This window comes from Tyto alba, unplaced genomic scaffold (assembly GCF_018691265.1).
Source record: "Tyto alba isolate M040663 unplaced genomic scaffold, T.alba_DEE_v4.0 Super-Scaffold_7, whole genome shotgun sequence".
In the NCBI taxonomy this organism is placed as follows: Eukaryota; Metazoa; Chordata; class Aves; order Strigiformes; family Tytonidae; genus Tyto; species Tyto alba.
Window position 1 is genome coordinate 3,183,919 of NW_024881328.1, and position 12,292 is coordinate 3,196,210.

General features: G+C 37.5%; 1 protein-coding gene across 1 annotated transcript in view; it reads right to left on the bottom strand.

Annotated features, from left to right (window-relative positions):
- Positions 1–1,190: 1,190 nt before the first annotated feature.
- Positions 1,191–12,292, bottom strand: part of EPC2 (enhancer of polycomb homolog 2) — a 50,627-nt gene continuing 39,525 nt past the window's right edge. Inside the window, exons 11-14 of the mRNA XM_032987071.2 lie at positions 8,034–8,170; positions 6,004–6,163; positions 3,920–4,253; positions 1,191–2,467 (exon numbers count right to left, since the gene is read on the bottom strand). Of these exons, the coding sequence (XP_032842962.2) occupies positions 2,395–2,467; positions 3,920–4,253; positions 6,004–6,163; positions 8,034–8,170 (704 nt within the window). The 3' untranslated portion in view covers positions 1,191–2,394. The remainder of the gene's footprint in view (positions 2,468–3,919; positions 4,254–6,003; positions 6,164–8,033; positions 8,171–12,292) is intronic.

Consider the following 12,292-nt stretch of genomic DNA (forward strand, 5'->3'; position numbering starts at 1 on the left):
ATCTTAGAGCCATTTTCATTCCAATTTACCATGAAAGTGATCTGTGTTTCTAGTGAGAAGTGTACACTCCAGAGCTCGGTAGCTGTCATTTGCCAAGTGTACAACGTTCAATCCGCAGAAGAAATTACTTCACATTTTTATTAAACCTCAAAAGGGTTTGGGGGATATGTTAGAGAAGTGAGGTTATTTTTATGTATCAAGGAGGTTAGGTAGTTTTTCTCCAAACTCAGTTTTGCAACAATTATGCTTTCAAAAAAAAAAAAAAAAAACCCAAAAAAACCCCACAAACTCATTCATACTTCAGACTACGTAGGTCATAGTCATTCCCAGAAACGAACCCAGTTCTACAGAAAACCTTAGACACAGGTGAAAAGATCATGGACAAGTAAAGAACCATTTGTTAGGGAGCAGCAGTTCCAAGAAGGCCGGGCGCAGGAAGGGCGAGGGGTTCGGCGTGCGTTTACACAGGGCCGTGACGCCGAAGCGTCCTGCGCTCCTCTGCCTATTCCCAACAGATATAACCTATCATTCCTCCTTGCAGACGTCATACTGACTAGAAAATAAAGCATCAGTTAAGCAAAAAATAGTTAATTTTAGACTTCTGAGTTTCTGACAAGCTCCCAGTATTTAAAGCTCTGCGAGTGGTTTTAACTGTCAACACTTTTAATGTACATAACGTAAGACAAAACATGTTTAAACACAACTTAGATTAAAAATAGCTCTTTATATAAAAAGCCCAGAGGAAGAATACACTGACTGCATGACACACAGGCAAATCACATGTTGACTTTCTTTGGGGTGGGGGGTGGGGCTGGACTAGACAACAACCTGAGGTTCCTTCCAACCTCAATGATTCTGTGATTTCTAAGAAATAGAGAAACATCCAAATGAAAGGTGGAGAACCAAACAGCAGAAAGTTCCAATGAGTCGTCCAAAGTAATACCTTAAGTTTTTTTAGCAAAACAAGAAAACTGTCTTGTCCTGATTATTCCCAGGTCTCAGGGCCCAACTACCGGGCCATCCCTCCCCTGCTGTGTACCGTAAGCACAGGAAATGACCACATAAACTGAAACCTTTTGGAAAAAAAGTGCATATGCTTTGGTCAAACTCAGCAGGAGACCACTTAGAGCTTCCAAAATTTACACTTCTGTTGCTTGCACATTGTGAAATAAACACATATGCAACATGTCCATGTTTTGATATGTATTTTTATTTCCCTGCAGTTTTCACTTATCAAGAACAAGTAACAGGGAAAGTTGTCTGAACTAGTGCATAAACAAACATTCTGAAACACCACTACACGTATCTAATTTACAAGAACCGTATAAAAAAAGTCACTAAAACACTACACTACGAAGGTGTCCAACGCTTACAGTCAGACTTTTTCCAACCCGTTACTTGCCTTGTAGCCACAGGAAAACTCTCCAAAATTGAAAAGACAATCTTGCCACAACCCTCCCTCCCCCCCACCACCTGGGATGGCTCGATATCTAGACATCCAATAATTAATTATTGCAATGATATATAATGCAATACATACCTGGTAAAATATCCTTTATGTGGTGTGTTACAGTTTTAAAGCCGGTTAAAATATGCAGTCTTCAGATAAAATGTAATCAGTTGAAAATTTTCTCATATCTGCACAATTTTATATGTGCTAGATGCATAATTTTCCTAGTCAGTTTTTTTTCCTGTGTAATTATTTTTTATAAACTGGTATTATAAATAGAAATATACATTCAAAATATATGGAAAAGTGAGTTACTACATTAAATTTGCATGTATCGATCCATCCCTTTCCCCTGCACAGTAATAGAAAATACTATTTTGCCTTGAACTTCATATTTGACAGTGAAATGCCACTAAAGTATTTACCAAAAAGTCCATCTAGTCAAATTGTGAAACAAAATGAACCAAGTGAAAACTTTACATTTCCTTTAGAAAAAAATTACAAGAATTTTGTTTCCTAGCTATGAATCTTTAACTTTTTTTTTTAGACACAAAGTTGGATTTATTTGTACAAGATACAAAATGTAAACATGGCAAAATAAATAGTTAAAACAAGTGATGCAGGATCCCATTTCATGCTCATGATCCCATTAAAGAATTATTTTTTAATCCATTCAGTTGCAAATTCAAGTGCAAAAGCATGATGATGAATATCTACTATTCAAGTAACAGAAATAATATTGATGATACAAATAAACTATTTTACAAGGTAGTGATTTTCCCAATTTTACAAAATTTACATTATATATCGACTTAATACACGATATAATGATAGTCCATTTAGGTCCATTTTAGTTCTCTGTGATCCACAGAGTGCTGTATTTTGCATTCAGTTGGAATATAAATGACTACACCATGAGCACAGGTGGAGACACTGGTTTGAGGTTATGTCACTTCCATGGCTACTGTTGTCTCTGCTATGCCATTTAAACCCAATCGTTCTGGTTCATGGTTCTCTCTGCAATAGAAGAAATATTCAGTAGTTACAGCTGGAACATGAGTATTTCCTTACACAGTTTGAGTCATTTTTTACACGCGCTACATGTTTTCACCTGGATCAAGGTAACACCTTAACACCTACTCCAGGAGTCTAGAAAGATTATTTAGAACTAAATACTGGCATTTAAGAACCGCTTTTACTTCACTACCAGTGCAGTCCCTTCTACAAGATTACTGGATTTAACTGTAAATTACCAGCCTCAATTATGGGTAACAGTAGTAAAAAGTCTCCTGAAGGAACAAAGTCAAGATATACCATGACTCAGTATCAATTATTCTGTTAGTGAGCAAAGCATTGTTCTAACATGGTTTCCCCCACAGACCCCAATTCTGCTTTAGGATTAGCACAAGAATCTTACATGTTTTTCTAATTTATTACCACTCTTTGTAGAGAAGCTTAAGACCTATTCAGCTAAGGTGGTACCTTCCAAAGCATTTGCTGACATGACTTGAAATATCCCTCTGGATTGGGGGAAGTAAGAACTAAATGCACCCATGATACAAAAGTATGTTTTAAGGCATGATTGCTAAATTTAAAAATACTTTTTTCTCAATCTATGCAGTGACTAAATTATACATTCAGTTTTTCATCTCGATAAGCTCTTTTTAACTTCTCCAGAAGCACTGTGAAATAATCAGTAAGCCACATTTGCCAATATCCATTTTTTTACCTAATTGATAAACAAATGTGACTTTTTTTTTTAAACATCATACAATCCAACAGAAAATTAAAACAAAGCCCAAATATTGTAATTTTCTGAAAACTTAGCCAACTGCAAGCTCCTGTCCCTCCTGTGAAATACCTTCTAAGTATCCTGAAATAACAGTGCTGCTGTTCAATAAGAGTAAATAAATATCCACCACATACGCAAGTTGAAGGCTGACACATATCTGGTTTATATTTTGCATAAATATACAATGTGTATATCCATATATATATAAATATATAAATATATAAATATATATATATATATATATATATATATATATATATATATAAAATAGTTATGTGCCAACCTGCATCTTGTAACATAGGCACACAAAGTTATGGAGAGAACATGTGGAAGATATTATATAATCTATCTGAAAGTGCTGCATGAGAAAAGACAAATGAAAATGGTTAAAATGAAGCCATTTTAAACACTATGGAAGTTTACCAGAACTGCTGGTGCCCCAAATCAGTGCAAATTATTTGGGGGTCAATCTGCAAAATCAGCTCTTGTGGTTTGTCATGGCCACAGTGACTCTGCCAGCAGCTGGATGTTTTTGTGAGGCTGAAGCTCTACCGAGAAGTCTCTTGGAGGTGAAAACAATTCTACGTAGCGCTCTAGTGCAGAGCTGGGCACATCAACGGAGACCTTTCGGTAGCACAAACGTAACTCAGAACTGCCCCACCTGGCTGCACACTCACCTTGCTATACTGCTGATGGCACTGCTAGGAGTTACCTTTGGCACTCTGTCCATACTGGCAGCAACTGTGGCAAGTTTTAAGGCTGTTGGCGACGGGGCTGAAGTCCTTGTATTGATATGCACATTGACTGGAGAAACAACACTGACGTTGTTGAGGTGCACTGCGTTCGTCAGGCAAGAATTGTTCATGGGGAGCGTCTGAGGGCTGCTCGTGCACAATGCTGGAATTAAGTGGTTTGTGGTGGTGTGGCCGACTGTCCTTACAAGCTGTACAGTTGAAATCCCTGGGCTGGATGATAAAGCCATGTTGGTGGAATACAAAGTTCTAGAGGTTCCTGTTACAAAAGAAATGTTGTTAATTAAAAACATGACATTCCTTAGATTCAAAGCCAAAGATTAACCTCAAGGGTACTGCTTTCAGTATATATGTCACTGGAATTGTGCACGAATCTGTTTTTTTAAATATTCACAAAATGTAAAATTTTAGAAATGGTCCCAGTTAACATTAGAAATTTTTTTTTTTTTTTTTTTTTTCCTCCCCATTCACAGGAATATCAAAAAGTGAAAGAAGTTACTGTGTGACAAAGGACTTTTATATTGCCCAGCCTTGTACACCTCATTTTAAGTGCCTTAAATTAAAGGGGCAACATTCCCCACAGAAGCAAACTGAACGGAGAACACCTTAGCTATGCTGCCACAGAGACTGACTGTGAAGCCAAATTCTGGTGATTTGAATCACCTCCTACTTTGTTTTGCTGGCAACATAAAGAGGTTCTGGGGACCAGACTCTCTCAAGGCAGCAAAACTAGGGGTCTAAGGTTAGGCAAAATAGAAAACTCCTTTCAGACTACGCTGTAGTGCTCTGTTTCCACTCCTAAATTGTGAGAAACAGCAGGATTCACAGTGTATATTCAAATCAGAGGTCTTCAAATTTTGTCTTGGTATCCCAGCTATTCACTGTTCTGATTCTGATCACAGGAGAAACTAAACACATTTTCCCCTAGATTCTTATTCCTGAAAAAATAAACAAACCTGCTTTCAGCTAACATTTCCTAATTTACAAGTCTTCCTACCCTAAATAGGAATCGTTATTTTACATCATTGCCACTTACAGTTTTAGAACGGTAACAGAAGTCTAATTTCATATGTATAATATTTGCAATGGTTTTCATCCATCATAAAGCTGTGTACCATGTATTGGCATGGTACACTACCATGTGCCTGATCTTATACCCCTCAAAACATTACTCTCTCAGATATGATCTTAGAGAATTATACACAGACGTCTTTTTCTTTCCTGGAACTGTTCCAGTATATTGATTTTATTCAGTCGTGGTTTTTCTTCCTCCTATTCATTTCATGTTACCATTAACCCAGCCTGGCAGAAGGTCTATAAAACTAATCACATCATTATCTGTTAAAACAACAAATTACTCTAAAAGCCTTTTATTTGTTATGGCAATCAAATGCCAAATAACGTTCGTCTCTCGGCAACGTGGCTACTGCACCAGCACGACTGGCATTACTGCCTTCTGGTACTGGAGGTCCAGGAGGAGGGCTGGGGGGAAGGTAGTGAACGCCAACACCTACACTGTTGCCTCAGTTTGGGAGGAATTCTAAATGCAATGAAACCTGAAACTTAGAGTAATGTCAGAAGAATTGCTAGTAGTTGATTAGCATGTTTTTGTCTGAACATGCAAATGCAATAATGACCAAATAATGTAGCGACTTCTTGATTTCCTTCTCAACGTACCTAAAGTTTTAAGCAAATGATTTCTTTTTAATTACACATTCACACTGTTTTTAAAATGCTGTCACTTAGGCTTTTGATCATAACAGATTATTAAAAGGTGAAAGCCTACAAAAGAAAACAGAAGCAATGCTTTTGCAATGTAAAAAAAGCATTTGGTAGTTTTATTACCATACTAACTGGCATGCCATTGCACAGAAGTATTTTAAAGAACAATATTTAAAACTATTAATAGATTTGATTTTTTTTATTAAGTAGCATTTTAAAGATCAGAGATAAGCTCAGTCAACATATTCTCAGCTCATACTAGACCACGAGTTTTAAGAAATCATCACCTGAAGGCTGGACAACACCATTAATATTGTTGTGGCTGGTGTTTTGTTCCTTCGTTACCTCACTGCGACTGGGAGCAGGTGCACTAACCACTGCAGATGCAGCAAAGTGGGCGCTGGCTGAATCAAGTGTTTTTGACATACAGTCAGAGGTGCTGGAGCCCTGTGGAAATAGAAAAAAAAAAAACAAAACACACCCAAAACATACATCTTTTTTCTCTGCAATTATCCAAGTACAAAATGAAATACCTTGTTAGGATTACTATAGTGCACAATTACCAGCATATAGGTAAATCCATCTCCCAAATGTAATCTACTGAACTGTAACATTAAATATTTCCATATCACAAGTCTGATAAAAAGTTGAAAATTAGCATCCAAATGGGTGTTGAGTAAGCCCTGCCCCACTCAGCCTGACAATGGCAAATGCAATTCTTAGCACGACAGAGCACTTTCATGATGTGTTGTTCAGCCTGGAGAAGAGAAGGCTCTGGGGAGCCCTTCGAGCGGCCTCCCAGGGCTTAAAGGGGGGACAGGAGAGGGGGGGAGGGACTCTGGGTCAGGGGGTGGGGATGGGACGAGGGGGGACGGTTTTGCACCGAAAAAGGGCAGATTTAGGTGAGCTCTGAGGCAGAAATCCTTCCCTGTGCAGGGGGGGAGGCGCTGGCCCAGGGTGCCCAGAGCAGCTGTGGCTGCCCCCTCCCTGGAAGGGTTCAAGGCCAGGTTGGACGGGGCTGGGAGCCCCCTGGGCTGGGGGAAGGGGGCCCTGCCTGGGGCAGGGGGGGCACTGGGGGGGCTTTAAGCTCCTTTCCCACCCAAACCACTCTGGGATTCTATGTGTTTGAGAAGTTTCCTCTAAGAAAATAACTTAAGTTTCCTTCTCTCTTCTGTCTCCAGGCAACAAATACACTGCAACCACAAGTCTAAAGAATCTTCAGTATTTATGGTACATTTATTCCCACAGAGTAATTTGTACCACAGAGTAATTGCCCATCGCATTCTGGAAGTACACATCTTCTCACAGTCCACTTTCTGTGAAAGAATGGTAACTACTGGAGACACCCTGAAATGGCAGAATGTATCATTCTGAAATTTCCATTTATATTAACTAAGAAAATTACTTCACATAGACATTCAGAGCATCTTAAAAATCCAAAATTCATTCATTTTCTTTAAATATTCTGGTATCATGTCTTTACACTTAGAAAAATTGTTAAATAGTAACCACCAATACAGAATCCCTGATTAATCCAAGTAGAAAACACTGAGGGCAAGGGACAAACAGCCCTTGCAATTGCATATAATATACTCAAAGTAAAGTAAGTTTTCCTAGTAATAGACCACAGAAAAAGCTTTTTTATTTTCTTGGTAAGAAACTAACAGGAAACTAAGCTTGACAGAAAACCATATATTCTTCCCTTGCAAGGCATTACAGAAGAAAAATGTGATTCTTTTAGAAGGCGGAAGTGGTAATAGTGGGGATGGGGAAGGAATCAAGTTAAATATGCAAAACTACATTTTTTTGTATTTTTCCCTCTCAGAACATACTAATTTTTAGTACTCACTGAACATCTGTTCATAATAGAATATATTACATCATAAAGTAGTTTTAGTAAAGAAGTCTCTTCAGAGCACTTCCACAAAGGAGGATAAAACCAGTGAAAACAGTATGACTTGACAGAGCACTGGCTATTTCTACACTGACTGACTCTGTGGCTGCAGCTAACATATTAAAACATGAAGTCTCTTAACTTTTAAAATGCAGTCAATGATATGTAACTTAAAAAAACCAAAACACATTGGAATGAGATAACACATCAAAAATAGAAAAATGAAGGTAAAGGCAAGGTATTTGTACTAGTTACAGTGTAAATGGCCTTCTGGGCTCTATACAGCAAACTGGAAAAGCATCCTACATTCATTCTAAATTTTAACATATTTACTGAGGTGTTTTATTTAGCTTGTAAGAGAGATGAAAAACACAGTAAGCAAGAGGAAGATATCAGCATATGACAACATTGAAGGTGCATTACCTGTGCTTTCGGATGTGTCTGTTGTGAGGAATGCTGAGATTGCTGTTTCTGCTGAAGCTGAGCAAGCTGTTGCCTCTGCATTTGAACTAACTGCTGTTGATGTGTCTGAAATTGTTCCTCTGTGATACCCCCTGTTACTACAGAAAAGAAAGCAAAGCCAGTGTTAGATAGGCCTGCACAAAACAACTAAATCTAAAATGCAAGAGTGCATCCATGTTGCATAACAAGTGGTTGAAGACAACATATATTGTGTTAGGTGCTTGCAACGCTCTTCATATATTCTTACATAAAGGAGAGATCAACCTAAATTTGTTTGTTGTGTTCTTTTAGCATTGACTCAATTTATAACAAAAGAATTCATAGCTTTCATTGCTTTTAAGCAGTTTCTATCGTTGGTGGTTTCCTCTCCACTAGCTTTAGGCAAAAGCTTAAAGAAATCATTTTCCTGGCTTTCAGAAAACTAGGATGTCCTAAAAATCGTAACTGAGCAAGAAATACACGGGGCTGAGCTGGGTGTCTTCTGTCCCTGTGAGCACTGGGAGTTCATTCCTGTACAACTTTCCTTCCTACAGTCCCTTATTATTGCCCTTTTCTCTGATACCAGAATGGACTCTGTAAAGGCAGCACGCACCTGGCATTTGAGAGCACGTACTTCAACAGCACCACCAGAATTCTGATATTTGGTTTGCATACAGTTCTATACCATCCCTCACTCAAAAGGACTATAAACTACTATACAATGACAAGGCTCACCTCCAGGTCTAAAACTTAGTAAATGTTTGCGAATACCACAAAGCACTGTTTATTTAGCAAATCCAGTTCAACCTTCCTATTTCACACTTTTTTTTTTTTCCCCTGAAGCAAATGCTTAAGTTTAACCTGAACGGGACTTTCTCCACCTTTTTTTTTTTTTTTTTTATTTAATTAAAATGGAATAAGAGCTTAAGAGTGACCTAATAAGTTAGTTTATTTATGAGATCCAGGTTAACGCAACCCCAGTAGTATCATACTCTCCACAAGTGAAGGGAATAGTGAAGTCAGAAAAGCTGTTCTCAATATTCTCCCCCCAAAGAACTGCAGCTGAAAAGCTGAAAACACTGTCAAGCATTTCACGTTAAAACCTGAGTTTTGTGCAGTTGATGCTAACCCGAGAACTAAGTTCTCCTAGGAGAAGTAAGAGAATTCACTTCTCAAAGATTCCCATTAACTACATTTCAGCAGTTTATTCTAATCTATGTTTTTCAAAGATGGAAGCTGTCATTCATCTCAAACACCTGGATTCTGCATCAGTATCATCTTACCAAGAGACATGGAGCTAACATTAAAATATGAAGTGATCTATCTTAAAAATCCAGTGATTTATACACTTACTCTTAGTAGATTCTAGGAATTTTATTATTTCCAACACAGTCTAAAATCAAATTTATTTCACATTTAGCTGTGCTTTGTTCCTCTTGAACATTCTTACCTATTACTACAAGCATTTAACTCATCTTTCAGTCAGCTAAACCCGTTAAGTTCCCTCAACAGTCTCCCAAAGTGTGTGGCATTACTAAAGGCCAAGAACAGCATTATGGAACATTACTTATATATGTATTTCTATTTTTAAGCTCTGAGGTAACAAATTCCAGACATGTCTTCTGTTTTATAAAAAAGTATTTTGGAACGAGCTTGTACAAAGAAGTACCTAAACTGCATTTAGCCATAATCAGCTATTATTTTTTTTGCAGTACAAGGGTCTTCACCTAGACTCAAAGTTGCATTCTATGGACTGTAAAGACATACTGCAGAAAGCAGTCTCTACATCAGAGGATCACCTGACTTGGCCTACATATCAATTTTATGTTTTCAACCTCCCTTCCTTCTCCATTTGACACAGACCATGAAGTCATGAAACACTCTGTTAACAAGGCACAGGAAAGATTACCATAGTAAAGTAAAAACGGTTTACTCTGCCTTTACATGTTTAAATTCCACTCAGTTCACTACCTATCACCAGATATTTATTCAGTGGTCAGACTGAACTCAGCTGTTAGCCTCGTTATAAACAGCAGATGTTCATTAGCACATTTAATATCATTTGCTTCTGCCAAATCAAACAACTGAAGGGTCCCCGAGAAAAAAAAAAAAAAGCAAACCTCTGAGAAACCCCAAAAAAGCCTTTAAGGTCACAGTTAAGTGCAAGTGTTCTATACTACTTATAAAAGGTTCTATTTACCAGAATTTCAGCTTCCACTACTGAAACTCAGGATTTTCTATTTTACCATATAGCCTAACTGTATTGAAATACTACAACAGAACAGAGTGAAAAAGTCAATGTGAAGCTAAGTGTTCCAGGCTCCTTAACAGCTCTGGTTTGGATTAATATGTCACTTCTTAGGACTTGAGGGTTTTAATCAAAGATCATCTTTCAGGCTGCCTCAAAAGTGGTATTTCATTCATTACTTTTACACGGTACTTAATTCTGGGAAAAAAAAAAAAAAAAATACCTCTAGAAGGTAAAAGCTTGTTCCGTAAGCAAAATTCTTAAACTGAAAACACCAAGATGTGCAGTTGCCTTTCGTACCTAGGGACATGGTAACTAAACAGATAGTTATCTGAGCAGGTCATTGGAACTGGCAGCTGAAGCAGACTGGAAGCCAAATGCAACATACTCGCTGTACTACAAATTGCTGAAGATTTTGCCTAAAGCCTACTACTTATTTGAATCCCCAAAATCAGCCAAGTTGCACTCTAAGAATTCAGCAAGCAGGTTAAGTATTACTTAGCTGTCATAAGTAGTACCATCTACACATTCCTCATAACTTCCTTTTTCCATCATTTCTCCTGATGATCAGCTGTATCCCTAGCTCATCAGTTTATCTCCTTTTAGATTAAACAGAGAATTCTTCTGGAGGTGTCTCTGGCAAAGAGACTAGCTTATTTTCCAGATAGAGTGTGTAAAACTACAAAAAGTTTACACAGCTGATCAATGGGATCGGATTGTTACAGTGACCTTGTCTCTTCAAAGTTCCTCAAATTCAGTTTTCCCATTTGTAGTTCTTATAACACAAGCAAGAGAGTAATTTAGCTTGAAACAGTGGTTCTTTATTCATGCGCTGATTAGGCACTTTCAGGAAAAGACTGCTTGCACATTTTTAAAATATGTCTGTCTTTCTGTTTGTACAATGCCTAGCATTTGAGGAAATACAAGAGTAAGAGTTGCGTTATTAATACAAATGAAAAATACAATTCAGACGTAACTTTAAATATTCTTGTACATCGAAAACCAAAGCAAGCAACTCCAAGTCTTCTCTAAACTAAAAGAAAAAAACAAAAAGAATCAGTTTAACTACTGTCATTGTTCCCTCTAGAGGCAGCTTTATGCTTACAGGTAAGTGTGCTATAAAATTAACTGATTCCAACAATCATCTCCCCAAGAGAATTACTTTAATAAATGCAGCGAGAGTACCTGTACTCATTTAATGCACAACCAGACTTTGACCGCCCCTTTTAAAATTCACCCACTACTTACTAAAGAGAAAAATCTAATGGCAGTGCCTCTTGCTGGCTCAGTTATTTGGTCAAGAACTCTGCTATCTATTGCATCTGATTCTTTACCAGAATTACAGGATCTGTTTTGTAATTTAAATCTGGAAAGAAAAAGGTCTTCCATAGCCATAAATTTCCCTGCATAATGTACTTTCACTACTGAGTGACCTCTCTTCTAATCTAAATGTATTCTTCAGATGATTTCTACAATTATATAATAGAAGTTAATTACTATTCTTCTACAAAGTGGCTTGGATCCATCAGATTCGTTTTCATGCTTTTTTTTTTTTTTTTTTTAAGATTTTTCTCTGTAGTCTCTCCCATCATTAAAATGTACACTTCTCTCATTTCCTTTACTTCTCTTTTCCTAACAGTGCAAATCTTGAAGAGTGCTAGTCCCCATGGGGTCTGTCATTAATTTGCCGTGTGGCACCAACAAGTCACGGTTTTTATTCTTCGTGATGGTATTACCTGAATCGGGAAGGGCTGATTTTTTTTTCTTATGTATACACAGCTCCCTATCAAAACACAGCTGCACCCTTTCCCTGAATATACTGCTTAAACTCTGTTCTCATTTATATTTTCTTAGTATGTGCCATCTTTCCTATAACTACTGGAATTCTCTTCCACCGCTGCAATCACCTTTGTTTATACTAAAGCCAGGTTTGGAGATTTCACCAGTATCTTCAACTTTTTCCTTTATACTCATTTCTTCACATACTATTAAA